Below are 15,648 nucleotides of genomic sequence, written 5' to 3' on the forward strand. Positions count from 1 at the left end.
CATATTTCTCCCTTCTGTGTGTTCAAGAGTTCGCCTTTATTGTAGCCACTTTATAAAAAAATGCACTGAGCTCAGGTTAAAAACCAGCCACCAAGATGGATGTCAGCATGGGTCTCGACGGGGAGGAGGGCACTCGGCTGGATGAACACAGGAACTCCTGGGAGCCTAGCACCAATGTGTGGAAATCCCTTCTCAGTACTGAACAGTGAGTTGATTTTTCTTTTCTACAATAAAAATGCTGAGTAATATTGCCTAGGAGTACAAGAAACTGTCTCACTGGAAACAAAAACTATTTACATTACATAAAAAACCTGTTTGCAGGCTGTGTCTGCCGCATTTACAGCATGGTGCATACACACTGTGACCAAACCCATGGAGACAGCTTCTGGCACTCGACACCACAGAGACACACGGTTTGCCACATAAGCATAAAACAGGGTGGAGAGAGGAAGGAGGAGGAAAAGGAGGCAGAGGGAAGAGGACAGGTCTCGGCTCATTTCTGGTTTTGGAGCTGATTGGACCACCAGCCCAGTCCTTCATAAAGCCCATCTCCACTGGCACAGGTGGCCTGAATGTACCATTTCTGTGGCGAAGGGAGGGCAATCCCAGTTGATCTGTGATCTCAGCGGCATTCACGGTGTTGAGAAGGTCCTGCTTGTGAGCAAATACTTAAGAAGGCGTCCCTGAGTTCAACTTCCACCAACATCCTCATGAGCTCTTCACAGGCCTCGTTCACACACTCTGGTCATTGCTCTCAACCACAAAGATCAAACCTTGCGTGTTCTGGAAGTAGTGGTGCCACAGGGCTCGGATCTTACCCTGACTGCCCACGTCACACACAGTGAAGCTGATGTTTTTGTACTCAACAGTTTCCACATTAAAACCTATAGTAGGAATGTTGTTGTTATGTGCCGTTGAGTTGCCTGCGACTCCTAGCGACCCTACATCCAACAGCCCTAAACTCTGCCCTATCCTGTGCCAGTTGCACCATCAACAGTGGTTACTATTATTTTGCCAAGCTTTAGTTCGTAAAGAATAGTGGTCTTTTCTGCATCATCCAGTCCAGCCATGAGAATGTGCATTTCTTTTTTGTCAAAAAGGCCCTTGAAGGGGTTGGCAAAAATACTCCCCATGCTTGCAAACTGGTGAAATAACACTGACCAGAGACACCCCTTGGCGGCTGGGCGGCTGCTGCTGCTTGGAGCCAGTCGTTGGTCTCGCTCCCACACAGGCTGAATTGTGTATGTGCTAGCCTGGTGTGGTCACGATTATAGGTTTTATGTAATTATTGTGTTATAAATCCAAATCCTAATGAGGCAGGATTAGGTGCTGTCAAGTCCACTGCGACTCATGGGTATCAAATGAATAATAGGTTTGAAACTTGCCCTGCCCCCACCCACCTCCCATCTCTTATATGCTCAAGTCACTGCGTTAATCCATCTTGTCAAAGTCCTTTTTCCCTGCCCTTTCACCTTTCCCAGCATGACGTCTTTCCATGCAGTCTGGCCCCTCTGACAGCATGCCCAGAGGATGAGGAAAAAAGTTTCACCATCCTTCCCTTTAAGGAGCACCCTGGTTTGTACTTTCCAAAACAGACTTGTTTGTTCTTTTGTCATTTTGTTCTCTTCTCCAACACCACAATTCAAAGGCATCATTATTCTTCTTTCATCTTCACTGATTGTCCAACTTAGAAAGCGGCTGAAAATACCATTATCTTGCACCAAGCACACCTTCATCTTTAAACTGACATTGTTGCTCTTTAGCACTCTAGAGAAGCCCCAGAGAGCAGATTTTCCCATGGCAGCACCTTTTTTATTTCCTTTTTTTCTGATGTCTTGACTGTTGGTGCTATGGGTGTTGATTGTGAGACAGAATGGAGGGAGGGGTTGGAGCTCAGACCACCAAGACAGTAGAGCCTGGGACAGTGTAGACTTTGGTCTCAGGTTCTATGTTGGAAAACTCCTAGATCCAGGAGCCCAGAGAGAAAACACTCCCCTAGAGCTAGCTCCTTGAATTGACTTACAGCCACTAAAAAACTGTGAGACTAAATCTGTTAGGTGAAGCCATCCTGTTGGAAAAGCTCTGGATAACTAAGCCAGATGCTCAAGGATGTCCTCTTTGAGGATGGGACATTTAGGCGAAGGTCTGATGAATAACAGTGCCAATCACACAGGAGCGGGAGGGGAATCATCCAGCAGGATGGGCAAGCACAAAGGTCCACGTTAAGAAAGACTGAGGTGTTCAGAGCAGCAAGATAGGTCAAGGCTAAGAAGAGATGGGTCGAAGAGAAAGGCAGGGAGCATATGACACAAGCCATGAAGACAGCTTTGCCCCTTGTCCAGTGGGATGGAGTCTAGGGAGGGAGCTGACTGGACCCAGACCTCCATAGGCCCCTCTGTGTGGGATCAGAGAGGCATCAAGGAGGCTGCTGTGAAGATCTAACGGAAGATGATGGTAGGACCAGAGTTGGGACTACCCTGGGAGAAAGAAGTGGACAGGTTCTGGACTATTTTGAAGGTGAGGTTTTCAGAATGTGCTAGTGGGCTAAACATGGGTGTGAGGGAAGAGAAGAATGGCAGATGTCGTGCGTGTGTGTGCGCGCGTGTGTGTAGTCTAAAGAACAAGAAAGCCAGTATTAATGACAAAGATGGGGATGCCTAGGAAAGCGAGTCTTGGAGAAATGGCAGAGGACCCATCTGGGTCTTTAGTTTGTGATGCTTACTGGGTTCTTCCTAGGAGCTGGGGGAGGTAGCTGGATGAGCACGCAGGGGCTGAAGGGAGTAGGTGGAAGCCAGGTTAGAGCAAAGGAGTCACGGGGTGACTACGCTGGCTTGTTCTGTGGAAGGAGGAAGACATGGCAGTCAGGTTTCCTGGAGTGGTTGGATGTTTGAGGCATGCTTCTTGCAGCAATGCTCCCTTTGATGCTTAAACTCCAAACACTAACCCAGTACCTTCCCTCAGCACACATCCATAAGACCCTTTGTCTGGTCCTTTTATTGATGACTTTCTACTCCATATGGCTGGGTTGGGGGAATAGAAGGCCTCTCCTTACCCGTCCCCACTGCAGGCTGGGGGCCTTGTGACCTGGGGTTAGGAAGTCAGGAGAGGAGGACCCCGGAGTCCTAGACCTCTGGTGTGCTGATGACTTAAGGTCAGAAGTCAAGATGGGCTCAGTAATACAAGTCCTAGCTGACCAAGGCCTTGTAGTGACAGCGTGACTGGCAGACGTGCACAGCATCTCAGCTCAAGACAAGCTGGTATGGGAGATGGGCTGGTTGGTCCGGGGCTGGTTGGGGCCGATGTACCGCAGAGGCACGTGGGCAGGCACCGTGATGCAATCCATGCCGAGGTAGGGCTGGAGGGCGGAGGGCACAAGGATCGAGCCGTCCTGAGGAGAGAGAGGCCTCAGAGCACTGCCTCGGCCTTAGCAGCCCCCACCTACCTCTTAGCTGGGGTCTTTCACTGCTCACCTTTTGCTGATAGTTCTCCAGGAGGGCGACCAGGAGACGAGGAACAGCACAAGCTGTTGCGTTCACCTGGGAGAGAGACATGCTCAGGACCTCAGCCTGGGAAGAGTCTAATATAGGGGAGTGAAGGCCTCTGGGGAGGGGGCAGTTGCTCACTGTGTGTGCAAACTGTAGCCCTCCGGCCTCCTCCGCCTGGAACATGATGTGGAGACGGCGGCTCTGGAAGTCTGTGCAGTTGGATGCACTGGTGACCTGGAAAGCAGACAGTGTTAAGGATCAGCTCTGTGTGTGTGTGTGACCGTCCCAGCCTCTCTCCTGGTCACATGTCCCCATGGGGCCCAGGGCTCACCTCTCCGAAGTGGCCACGACCTGGCATCCAGGCCTCAATGTCAAATTTGCGGTAGGCAGGAAGGCCCAGCTCCTGGGTTGGCATGTCCAGAACTCTGCGGCCAAGGAGGGAGGGAGACAGGGTGATCACCAGTGAGGGGAGGGCCAAGGGAATGATGGAGGTGAGGAGGAGGACGGGGCAAGTACACTAGGAGAGGCTAGCAGCAAAGAGGCAGAACTTGGGAGACAGGCAATAGGGCAGAGCAGGTGAGGTGGAAGAGGAGAAAAGAAATGCTCTAAAGAGAGGGGGGAAGGTGAAAGGGTGCACGACAGAGCTGATCCACTCCTCACGATGCTTATTCTTAGCAGGCACCCCATTTTTTTGTAATAAGGCACACAGAAAAATGTCTAGCTCTTCCAGTGGCCCCCGAAAGCTGTTTGTGGCTGACAGGAGGGTTTAGAGGTCCAGGTCTGGGCCATTCTCTCCATGGAAGGGGCGTGTCTCCCACCCTGAACCCCCACTTTCCACTGGCAGACAACACCCTGGGGTCCCAAACGCGAGGATGTCATGGATTGCTTTGTCATGTGATTTTGGGCCTGTGTTACCACAGTCAACCCTATCATTGTAAAACAAGAAAGGGAGGGCAAAGAGGAAGAGGGTGGGGATGCGCTTCCCCCAGGTAACACCTCGCCGTGTCCTCCCCACACTGGCCCATGCCCCTCTCCACACCGAAAATGCAAGCCCAGCTCTGTCAGGATTTCCATCTGTAGAGACAAGAACTCCTCCAGCAGCTGTGAACTCTGCTCCAGTCCTGGGCCTGTCACCCCAAACATCTCCACCTGGAACAGAGAGGGGACAAAGGGTCAGGTGGCCCTGTGCTGCTGGGGTGACCGAGTGCCTTAGCCCTGGGCCACACCAACCTTGGTGAAATGGTGCACTCTGTAGAGCCCCCAAGGTTCCTTTCCTGTATCTGTCTCTGCCCGATAGCAGGTGCTAGAACAAACCATCCTGAGGAGGACAGGTGAGACTGGGTCAGGGAGGAGGGAAAGAATGTCACGGGGCGGGGGGGGGGGGGTGGGGGGAGGAGGTATAAGTCTTAAAGAACTAGGTATCACCTGACTGGCAGGTCCCTGAAGGCCACAGCGTGGTCCATGAAGTAGCCTGGGAGGAGAAGAGGGCAAGACAGAGTGAGAGCCAGGAAAGATCTCTAGTGGCTACAACTCCCATGTCCGAGCACATGGCTGGCTCCTTCACCATACTGTTACGCAGTAGACAACTCCCACGACTGTACATGTACTGTCTAGGCAGGTACCCCCAGCCCCCAAGATGCTCCCAGTTGTCCACATACAAAATTTCTTGCTCTCAGGACACAGGAAGTCTCCTCACCACCTATACAGTCCTCACCTGCCAGCCCCACCTCTGCTGTCCCGGCCAAGTTAAGGTCTTCGAAGCGAGAGGGGTCGATGTTGTAAACTTGGGATGGGTTGGCATTCATTGCCATCCCACAGCCTTCCTGGGGTGGGGGGAAGCCAGGCCACAGGGGTCAGGGGACAAGGAACCTTGACCATCTTAGTCACAGCCCTCACCATAGATATCCTGGGAGATCTAAAACGCTCTTACCCTCTTACTGCCACCTCCCACCCTCAGCACCAGGCAGTCTCCTTAAGGAGGCAGGGAGACGGGCTTCCTCCTCTAGGAGGCTAGGCCTGGGCTACCCTTGCAGAGACCTCCAGAACGGGAGATGGCACACAGCTGGGCCTCACTCACAAACACAGCTCCTCGGAGAAGGTCGGGCACTGTCATAGGGGTGAAGCCCTGGAAAGGAAACAGGGTGGGGTGAGGAGCAGCTCCAGGCTCAGGTCTGAAGAAGGGGCATTGCAGCATGAGCTAATGGCACCTGGTCATTCCACTTTGTTGGCTTCAAACGGGAAGCGAGGAAGGCCAGGACAAGTGGGTGTAGACTGGGGCCCCCTCTCCACTCAACTTAATCCACACAGGGTGGGTAGACATGGAGTTCTGAAGTTCTGAATTCTGCTACTATAAGCCCAGGAAAGGGGCAAGTTCTGAAGTATAAAGCAGTGGGATTAATTGGAAACCGTGGTTTCCTGTGTAATTTCTACCAAAAGCACAGTAAGGTATTCTTTTAAAGAAATGCATTGTGTAAGATGAGGTAAGAAAAGGAAGATTAGAAAGGGAAGGAGGGAAGCCTGAACTAGGCCCCTCCTCTGCTTAACACTTTTCATGGCTCGTCAATAACTTTGGGAAAGGCATGACTCCTCATGGCCCATGAAAAAGAACCAATTCAAAGCTGACCTCAGTAGGTTTTCAGAGGCTGCAAATTGCACAGAAGGAGATTGCCAATCCTCCCTCAGAGCAGCTGGTGAATTTGAACCACCTGCCTTTGGGCTGGTAGTGGAAGTCCTTGCCCACCAGGCTTTCAGAAGCCCTGTGGAATCAGCCTCTGTCCACACTACCCCCTACGTTACCAAGAATCCCAAACTCCTTCTACTGCAGACAGCCAGTGCCCTGCTGCCCTAGGAGCTCAGGCTCTGGGGCCAGCTCCACACACATTCTGTGAGGCCCTGAGTTGGTCATTTGCCCTATTCAGGCGCCATCTCAAAGATGTGGGGGTAATGATAGCACCCACCTCACCAGGCTGCCAAAAGAACAAAAAGTGTGGACAAAGCTTCTGGGCAGAGGCCATCCCGCTGACCCAAGTCCTCCAAGTCTGGTACCAAGGCCACCTCCTCCAGACACCCTTCCCATCCTAATCCATACCCGCTGGACGAGTTTGTTGAGGGTGAAGTTAACCAGGCCATGCTGCAGGAGGGCGCCAGCTCCGCGCAAGTAATAGGAACGGTGGCCAGACACGTGGGATAGGCGCCTGGAAGACAGACAAACAGGTGGGTCAGGGCTGGTAGGAGGGGGGGAGCTCATCACTCAGGGGTGAGGCCCAGCTGCCAGGTGGGGCCAAGGCATCAAATATTCATGTCAGGGTGTGGTCCTGGCTGAGGCACAGGCTGTGCTGAGCCTAGGGGCCTACTGGGTGCCAGCTGTTGGGTGGGGATGGCAGGGTGGGGGCGGGGGGCGAAAGAGGGGCTCACTTCTGACGGATGATATCCAGCTTTTCACCGAGTTCTAGGTGCCCCCGGGGTTGGAAGGAGAAAGCTGTGTGTGCAGACAAAACAATGGGATTAAATGGAAATGGGTTTCCTGTGTAATTTCTACCAAAAGCAAGGTAAGATATTCTTTTCTTTTAAGGAAATGCATTGTGTAAGATGGGAAATGAGGTAGAAAAGGAAGATGAGAAAAGGAAAGAAAGGAAGACAGAGGAAGTGCGAGAGGGACAATGAGATGAGAAAGAATAATGGGGAAATGAGATAAAGGTAGAAGGCAGAACCAGAAATGAAGAGAAGACATGAAGGAAACAGGAGGGTAAGAGGAGAATCAGAGAGAAAGACACACAGAGCCAGGGAGGACGAGCATGAGAGCACGTGCACCCCCTCCCCCAGAGAGGACACGCCTCACACACACTCACACACACGGAAGAATTAAGGAAATAGAAGAATCAGACACAGCCTGGTGACAATGGTGTCACTTCCGTGGCCAGGGGTCCTGCAGGGCACAGCTGTAGACCCCAGAAGTTCCCTCCACACCCCAGCTTGGGCATGCTGTGCTGCTGGGGGTGCTGCCCACCTGGCCTGTCTCCGACAACATGGAGCACTCGTGCCTGGCTCTCGTCCCCAACAGGCTGCAGGGAGACAGTGGGCATCATGAGGACAGTGGAACTAGATGGGCCCTGGGTTTCCCCACATAGCACTTACCACGTCGGGGTGGGTCCGGTTGGGCAGCCTCAGTGCCTGGAGGTAGAACTGCTCCTCCAGCTGGGCCTCCCTGGGGTACAAGGTGATAAGCTGCTTCCGGATCTCCCGGCCACATGCCCGCAGATGCTGATACTGGGGGTCCTGGAGGTTGGACAAGCAAGATCAGCAAGAGAGGGTGGGGTGGTCCCTCAAACTCCGTGGTGGGCTTTTCTTGCCCCAGCATTTTGTCACTGCCACATGGGGACATGCCTCAGGCCCAGCCAACGGAGGCATCCCATTGGGAGACAAGCTGGGGATGCAAGCCCCAAGGTGGTAACTCGACTATCAGGGAGGTGACATCTTTGTGCTGGATCCTCTACACCCAGCCCTACACTGCACTGCCCACTGTAGGGGAGAAAGCTAGTCTGGGAATGAGAGGAAAACAGAATCAAGATGTGGAGACATGCCCTAGATCCAGCTGTACGTGAAGTCAGATTTTTAGTGAATCAATAAAATCTTGTTTACCTTAAACCTGTATTTTCTGTCCCATTTGAAGACTCATGACTTATTTTGGTGGCCTCCCTGTCACTTCCCTCCCCCAGGAGACAGGATATCAACTCCCTCTAGTACCTGCTGTATTTGAGTCTTGTCTTGATTTTCCTTCTGGAAGAGAGACAGAGGTGGTAATGAGGTTAAGAAAATGGAGGGGAAAGGAATCCAAAGGTCAAACAAGGCCAGGAAGTCTGAATCTCTGATTCTGCTACTGTAAGCCCAGTGAGGTCCCTCCTCTACTCTGTGACTCACTTTCCCTATTTATAAAGCTGGGAGAAAGCTAGGGGATCTGACTGTAATCACACCTGTGGTTCCTGTTTATGGAGAGCCACCTCTGTGCCAGGCCCAGCGCAGGCCATGTGCTCTTACTTTCTGATTTATTCACGCTGGCACCAATGTGATCATCTTTTGGAAGATGAGGAAAGTGAGGATTGCAAAGGCAATCCATGAGCATGCAGTTAGAGACTGCACCCAAGAGTCATGGGCATAATGAACTTTCTGTAATCCTATACAACTGAGGAAAGCTGGCCACTCTGTGAGGCACTAGGCAAATCTCTTCCCTTTCTGGCCTTGGTCTTCTCATCTGCAAATGGGGGTGCTATATGGCTTGTGCTCATTAAACGTGGACTGTGATTCATTCTGTTTTCACTTACTGCCCACCCATGGAAGAAACCCTTGTTGTGTAGCTGGTTATATGTTGTGCTGCTAACTGAAAGGTTGGTGTTTCCAATCTACCAGCTGCTCAAAGGGAGAAAAATAATGCAGTCGTCTTCTATTAATCAGAGGCAATCAATATTATAAAACAAAATGTCTATGAATGGCTGTATGAAAAACCAATATGATTTGTAAACCTTCATGTAATAAAACCAAACAAAAAAAGAATAAACATTAAGGGTCTCCTGACTAAAACAAAATATTTATAGCCTCAGAAACCCGATGGAGGGTTGCCATAAGTCAGAATTAAGTTGAAGGCAGTTGATTTGGTATTTTTATTACACCAGATTTTTATAACTCCTGGATGACTCAAACAGCTAACATGTTCATTGGTGGGTTTTAAGGATGTGGATGTGTGGAGCCAGGGGCAGGCACACAGTAGGTCACAGGAGACATGACCAGTGGTAGGAAAGGCCTTTGAGCCAGTGTTTAAAAGCAGCCTAGAGGTCAGAATTAAAATTCACCTCTTCTACCTATTAGCTGTAACTTGGGCAACTTTTGATTTCTTGAGGCCTCAGTGTTGTCAGCTGTAAAATGGGTCTCGCAGAGTTGGGGTGAGGAAGGAGTGAGTGACACACCGAGATCTGTGCCTGACACCCAGCGGATACTATGGAATGTTTGCTGTAATTTCTGTGATCTGGTCATTTTGGAGCCCTCTGCATGACATACTGCTGGAGTCATTCCTCTCCTTCTTCCTTTCCCACAGGGAACTATGGTGATTAGTGAAAAGGAGTTGCACTGCCAACCCAAAGGCTTACGGTTTGATCTACCAGTGAACCAGTGGTTTGAATCTGTGGGAGAAAGATGGTTAATCTCCTCTTGTGCGATTTAGTCTCTAAAAACCCACTGGAGTGCCAGCCATGAGTAGGTTCTGAGTAGACGGTACAAAACAGCTTCCTTTCCCACAAAGCCCTGACTCTGCTAGTTCTCCCCGAGGCAGCCTGTGGTGCAGGGAATTGGGCCCAACCAGAAGGTGGAAGGTAAGCCAAAACGGAAGCCCCACTCCTGCTGCTGACGGATGTGAGCGTGGGGCACTCCGTTCCTGCTAGATGCTCCAGGAAAGGTCCCCTTGCTCCTGGAAGAGGCATTCAAGCCATAACAGGCACCCTGTCTCCCCTCTGGCAGAGCCCTGAGAGGCAGCCATCTTGGAATAATGAGGAAACTGAGGTCAGGACAAGAATCTGGGATAGAGGTGCTGAGAAGAGGTGATTAATAAACACTAGGACTACTGACCAATGTCCTCACTGTCCAACTCCTCAGATTGGGTTCCTGTCATATTTAGCCAAAGGCACCCCCTTCCTCCCACCCCAGATTCCCATGCTCACCAGCAGGGCTCGCACAGCCTCAGCCACTGCTCCCTTCTTCTGTTCCAGGTCCCGGATCTGTTCCTGAAGCTGCTTCAGTTCCTGCCATGCTGAAATCTGGGGGTAGGGATGGGAGAGAGATGGTGGGTAAAGACCCCTCGTTATCCCCAAATTGGCCTTCTTTTCATCCCTCAGAGCCCGAAATCCCTGATGTTTGGCTAGGACCACAGCAGCCTAGAATTCAGATGTACTCCAGTCTCCCTTATAGCTGCTTAGGGGAGCTAGTGGTGCTGCAGACTAAGGGTTGGGTTGCTAATGACAAGGTCAATGGTTTGAGTCCATCAGGCACTCCAGGGGAGAGAAATGAGGCAGTCACAGAGCAAGGGAACACTGCATGGATTAAAATTAAGAAAGGTGTGCATCAGGGCTGTATCATTTCTCCATATCTATTCAATCTGCATGCTGAGGAAATAATCTGAGAAGCTAGAGTTGAGAAGAATGTGGCATCAGGATTGGAGGAAGACTCATCAACAATCTGCATTTGCAGGTGACATTTGCTTGCTCAAAGTGAGGAGGATCTGAAGCACTCACTGCAGTAGATTCAGCACTACAGCCTTCAATATGGACTGCAATTCCACATGAAGAAGACAGAAATCCTCACCATTAGATCAGGAAGAAACATCTTGATAGAGAAAAGACTGAAGCTGTCAATGACTTCCGCTTACTTGATTTAACACTGGTAACAGCAATCAGGAGCTCAGGAAAGGTACTGCATTGGGAAAGTTGGCTGTCAGGGACCTCTTTCTCTAATGTGCTGAAGAGTAACGCTGTCAGTTTAGAGACCACAGTATGCATGATTCAAGCTATGGGCTTTGCCATCACTTCCTAGGTATCAGAGAGCTGGACAATGAATAAGGACAAAAGAAGAATTGATGCCTTTGAGTTGTGCTGGAAGAGAATATGGAATATCTCCTGGCCAGTCAAAAGAACAAACTGCTATATTTTAGAAAAAGAGCAGCTAGAGTGCTCCTTAAAGGCAAGGATGGTGAAGCTTCATCTCGCATATTTCGGGCATGATGCTAGGAGACGCTATTCCTTGGGAAGGGACATCATGCTTGGAAAGCTGAAGGGTCAGCAAAAGAGAGGGAGATCCTAGGCAGAATGGACTGACACAGTGACTACAGCGATGGGCTCGAGTGTGTCAGAGATGGTGAGGACGGCACAGGCCAGGCCAGGGTTCAGGTCTGTTGTTCACAGGCTCGCTAGGAGTTGTACCTGACTTGATGGCACCTAACAACAACAACAACTCCTGTAAAGACTTACAGCCCTGTACCCCCAATGCAGGGTTGTCAGGAATCAGAACTGACTTGAAGGGTTTGGTTGTGGTTTTTTTATCGGTCCTAAAGCATGAGGGGAAAAAACCCCCATCTCTTTAAAGCATAAAATAAATTGGGGATCTTTAATAACATTTAAAAAAATAAAGCAGATGCACACCCATGTTCATTGCTGCGTTTGTTATTCATAGTAGCAAAGAGATGGAAGCAACTCAAGTGCCCACCAACAAATAAATGGACAGAAAAACATTCAGCATTGAAAAAACAATGAACTTGTAAAACATTATACAACTGAGGGAGCCTGGAGGAGATTACGCTGGTGAAATATGTCAGCCATAAAAGAACAAATAGTGCATAACACTGTTGATGTTATGTGCTGCCGAGTTGCCTGCAACTCACAGTGACCCTATGTACAACAGCCCTAAACCCTGCTCTATCCTGTGCCAATCGCACCGTCTCTGGCACATCTACCCCCATTACCCCAGTCACTGACTCAATCCATCTCATCCAGGGTCTTCCTCTCCTGTGTTGTCACTCCACCCTCCCAAGCATGAAATCCCTCTCTAAGGACTGGTCTTGCCCTAAAATATGTATGTCAGACAGAGATTCAGAATCCTTGCCTCAAAGGAGCAGCCTGATTTTACTCTCTCTAGGATGAACCTGTTTGTTCTCCTAGCAATTCATGGTATATTCAGTACTCTTCTCCAGTACCACAGCTCAAAGGCATCAATTTTCCTCTATCATCTCCAGTCATTGTACAGCTTTCTGATGCACAGCAAGTAACTGGAAAGACCATGGCCTGGATCAGGTGCACCTTAGTCTCCAGACTGACATCATTGCTCTTCAGTACTTTGGAGAGGTCTGACAGCCAACTTTCCCAAGGCAATTTGTCTTTACATTTCCTGGTCCCAAAAGTGTTGATTGTGGAGCCAAGCAAACTGAAGCTGTTAACAATCTGAATCTCTTCATCATCTATCAGGATGCTGCCAGTTGGCCCAGTGGTACTGTTATAAAACAGGACAGACATGGGGGGAATCGGGTAAAGAATAGGAAAAAAATGGATATATAATGAACACTGCGTTAAATCGGATGAAGGGACAAACTATCCAAAAGGAAGATATACTTATGTATGACAAGAATCTGGAAAAAGGGGTGCCCTGCAGAAAGGTTGGGGGGAGGAGAGAAGAAAATGTGCAACAATGAAAAAATACTCAAACTTTTTTTTATGTTAAAAAAAGGTAGAATATAGTATTTTAAAAATAAGATTGCATCATCCCACATAGTAAGACCAAGAATTACTAATGAAGCTTTTGTTTCAGTTTTGGGTGTGTGTGCATTAGGCCAGTATAGGAAGCATGTCCTACTCTTGCTGTGAAAACACAACACCTTGGTGAAAGGTGTGACATTCTAAATTACATTTTCAGAGTCCCTGTGCAAATAAAACCTGCGTCTGTGCCAAAAAAACCCAACCTACAACAAAAGAAGACAAAAATGATACACATTAATACCAGCTACCAAAGGAAAACAGTGCTGTACAGGATTTTCAGTGTTGATCTTTGGGAAACTGTCAAGTCTTTCTTCTGAGGCACCTCAACCTGGACTTGAACCTTTCGGTTAATAGCTGAGCTCATTACCTATCTGCAACATCCAGAAGCTCCCTAAACTGCCTACAGATCCACCAAAGACCATATACTGCTCTTCCTCTAGACCTGGAACATAGCTCTCTTCCCCTTTGGCTAATCCTTACTCAGTCCACACATCAGTGCCTCTGTCACCTCTCAGAAGCTCTCCTTAAAAAGTAGTTTCTACTTTTTCTCTGGAGAATGAATGTTGTTGTTGTTTGGTGCCGTCGAGTCGCAGACGACTCATAGCGACCCTATGAACGAACAGCCTGAGCACTGTTTGTACATAGAGTTTCTGGAGGCAAGCCATTTCTGAAGTGGATGCCGTTTCTGCTTCCAGGCTGGAGAATGAATGGGGATTGTATATTTATAATTGTATGTTATATCTCTGTCCCTCACTAGATGAACTTGGCTGGCACAGCAGTTAAGAGAGTGTGCTTTGCCAGAAAACTAATGGACCATGTGAACATTAGTCTTCATGATCCTGAGACCTTAAGAACTAGACAGTGCCCAGCCACTGCAAAAGGTCCCTGAGAGACTGAGAGGAAACTGTGGGACAAACTCAAAATCATAAAGAAGCCCAAGCTTATTGATCAGATACCACAGCCTTTAGTCACCCTGCAAACCTAGAGCTGAAATGACCTCCAAGACTCTCAGCCAAATAATAAGGCAGCCAAAAGGTGATCAAGAACATGAAAGAGGAGTATACTCCTTTGAACAATCAATTATAATCAATTATATAAGATCAAAAGAGCTGAATTTTCCCGGAAAATCTCAGAAGATAGAAAAGGTAGGGAGCTCTGGTGGCCTGGTGGCAAGACACTGTGTTGCAATCTCAAAGGTGAGAATCTACCAGCAGGTTGATAGGCAGTCTCCTCCCGTGTGATTAACTGTCTCTGAAAACCTGCTGGAGGGTCAGCTATGGGTCAGTTCCAATTCGACAGTACTTAACAATAATAACAACAACAAGGAGGAAGTGGGGAGAATGCTGTTACAATATGGGGAGTATACTCAATGTCACAAAACATCATACATATGAACTGTTTAATGGGAAACCAAAACGCTCTGTAAAGCGTCATTCATATCACAATGAAAAATTTTTAAAAAAGAAAAAAAGAATGTGGCCTTTGTTGCCAGAAAGCACAGGTTCAAATCCCTGCTCTACCACTTACCTGTTGTGTGATCGTAGGCAACTTAATTGACTTAAAAAGAAATAATTATTATTACTAATTTTAATGAAAATTTACAGACTTTGGATTTCCATTCATTGTTGCACTTTTCTCCCTGCCCCCCCCCCCCCCCAGTACACTTTCCTCTTTGAAAAGTAAAAGAAAATTCTTCCATTGTTTTACAATCCCTCCCCTCTGGTCCACTCTACTATGCAGCCTTCGTGTTCTGGACTCCTATCATGACAATAATACCTAATCACATATTCCTTTTAAACAGTTCTCTCATCTGTTTCAATGCAGTATACATCTTTCTCAGTCTTCCCCCAACTGGAAGTCAGTACTGTTTTACAACAGTGGCACTATGCAGTATTTGTTCTTTTGTGACTGAGATATTTCAATCAGCATGTCCTCCATTTTGAATATTTCATGAGTTCCTTCTTTTTCAATGCAGCATAATATTCCATATACCATAGCTTCTCTATCCATTCGTTTGTTGATGGGCTAACAGACTTTTTAAAATCTGGGTTTCCCCTCTGATAAAATGAGGAAAATAATAATCACTTATCTCACAAGCTGATGCAAAAATGAAATGAAGCTAGTATGTATAAAGTACTTAGAAACAGGGTAGTAGAAGAGTTGGCTGAGAAAACTTGGGGACCCCTTTCTCCTCAGCATCTCAAGAAAACCTAGAGCATGATACATCTTCGCTAAGTCCCCTAGTATATAGTATTTTACAAGAGAGCTGTTTCATGTACTTTTAGAAAACAAAGAGGACGTAAAGCATTTATCATGACGTAAAGCCCAATAGCCTTCATTACAGATGACACCCCAAAGATTCTCACAACAGAATCAATAAACAACATCATGATAAATGGAGAAACGATTTAAGTTGTCAAGGATTTAATTTTACTTAAATCCATAATCAACACTCATGGAAGTCAAACAACATATTGAATGGAATATACCATCAACTACTCAAAAGGCAGAACGTTTCTTTGAGGCATGATCATGTCACATATTTTGGGCATGTTATCAGAAGGAGCCAATCTCTGGAGAACATCATGCATCATCAAAGGAGAGGAAGACCTTCAGGGGGATGAACTGACAGAGTAACTGCAACAACTGTGCTAAAGCAGATTTTGTGTGGATTGTGTACCAAACTGACTCAGTAGCACCAACCAGCAAGAACTGTTTCATTGTTAATCACCACCTTATTTGCAACACCTATTGTTGTTGTTGTTATGTGCCGTTGCTTGCAACTCATAGCGACCCTATGTACAACAGCCCTAAACTCTGCTCTGTCCTGTGCCAATCGCACTGTCTCTGACACACCCATCCCAATTATCCCAGTCACT

The 15,648-nt window shown here is 48.2% G+C and overlaps 1 protein-coding gene and 1 pseudogene across 1 annotated transcript in view; both read right to left on the minus strand.

Moving 5' to 3' along the window:
- Window positions 1-493: 493 nt before the first annotated feature.
- LOC102873759 lies at window positions 494-1,133 on the minus strand (annotated as a pseudogene).
- Window positions 1,134-3,244: 2,111 nt separating this feature from the next.
- Window positions 3,245-15,648, minus strand: part of SARS2 (seryl-tRNA synthetase 2, mitochondrial) — a 13,818-nt gene continuing 1,414 nt past the window's right edge. Inside the window, exons 2-16 of the mRNA XM_006901117.1 lie at window positions 10,190-10,285; window positions 8,229-8,258; window positions 7,620-7,760; window positions 7,492-7,546; window positions 6,900-6,963; window positions 6,574-6,679; window positions 5,563-5,610; window positions 5,200-5,308; window positions 4,911-4,956; window positions 4,716-4,803; window positions 4,525-4,634; window positions 3,817-3,910; window positions 3,624-3,719; window positions 3,471-3,536; window positions 3,245-3,388 (exon numbers count right to left, since the gene is read on the minus strand). Of these exons, the coding sequence (XP_006901179.1) occupies window positions 3,245-3,388; window positions 3,471-3,536; window positions 3,624-3,719; window positions 3,817-3,910; window positions 4,525-4,634; window positions 4,716-4,803; window positions 4,911-4,956; window positions 5,200-5,308; window positions 5,563-5,610; window positions 6,574-6,679; window positions 6,900-6,963; window positions 7,492-7,546; window positions 7,620-7,760; window positions 8,229-8,258; window positions 10,190-10,285 (1,293 nt within the window). The remainder of the gene's footprint in view (window positions 3,389-3,470; window positions 3,537-3,623; window positions 3,720-3,816; window positions 3,911-4,524; window positions 4,635-4,715; window positions 4,804-4,910; window positions 4,957-5,199; window positions 5,309-5,562; window positions 5,611-6,573; window positions 6,680-6,899; window positions 6,964-7,491; window positions 7,547-7,619; window positions 7,761-8,228; window positions 8,259-10,189; window positions 10,286-15,648) is intronic.

The sequence above is a fragment of the Elephantulus edwardii genome, unplaced genomic scaffold (assembly GCF_000299155.1).
Source record: "Elephantulus edwardii isolate Elephantulus edwardi_28Jun2011 unplaced genomic scaffold, EleEdw1.0 scaffold00308, whole genome shotgun sequence".
Lineage (NCBI taxonomy): Eukaryota > Metazoa > Chordata > Mammalia > Macroscelidea > Macroscelididae > Elephantulus > Elephantulus edwardii.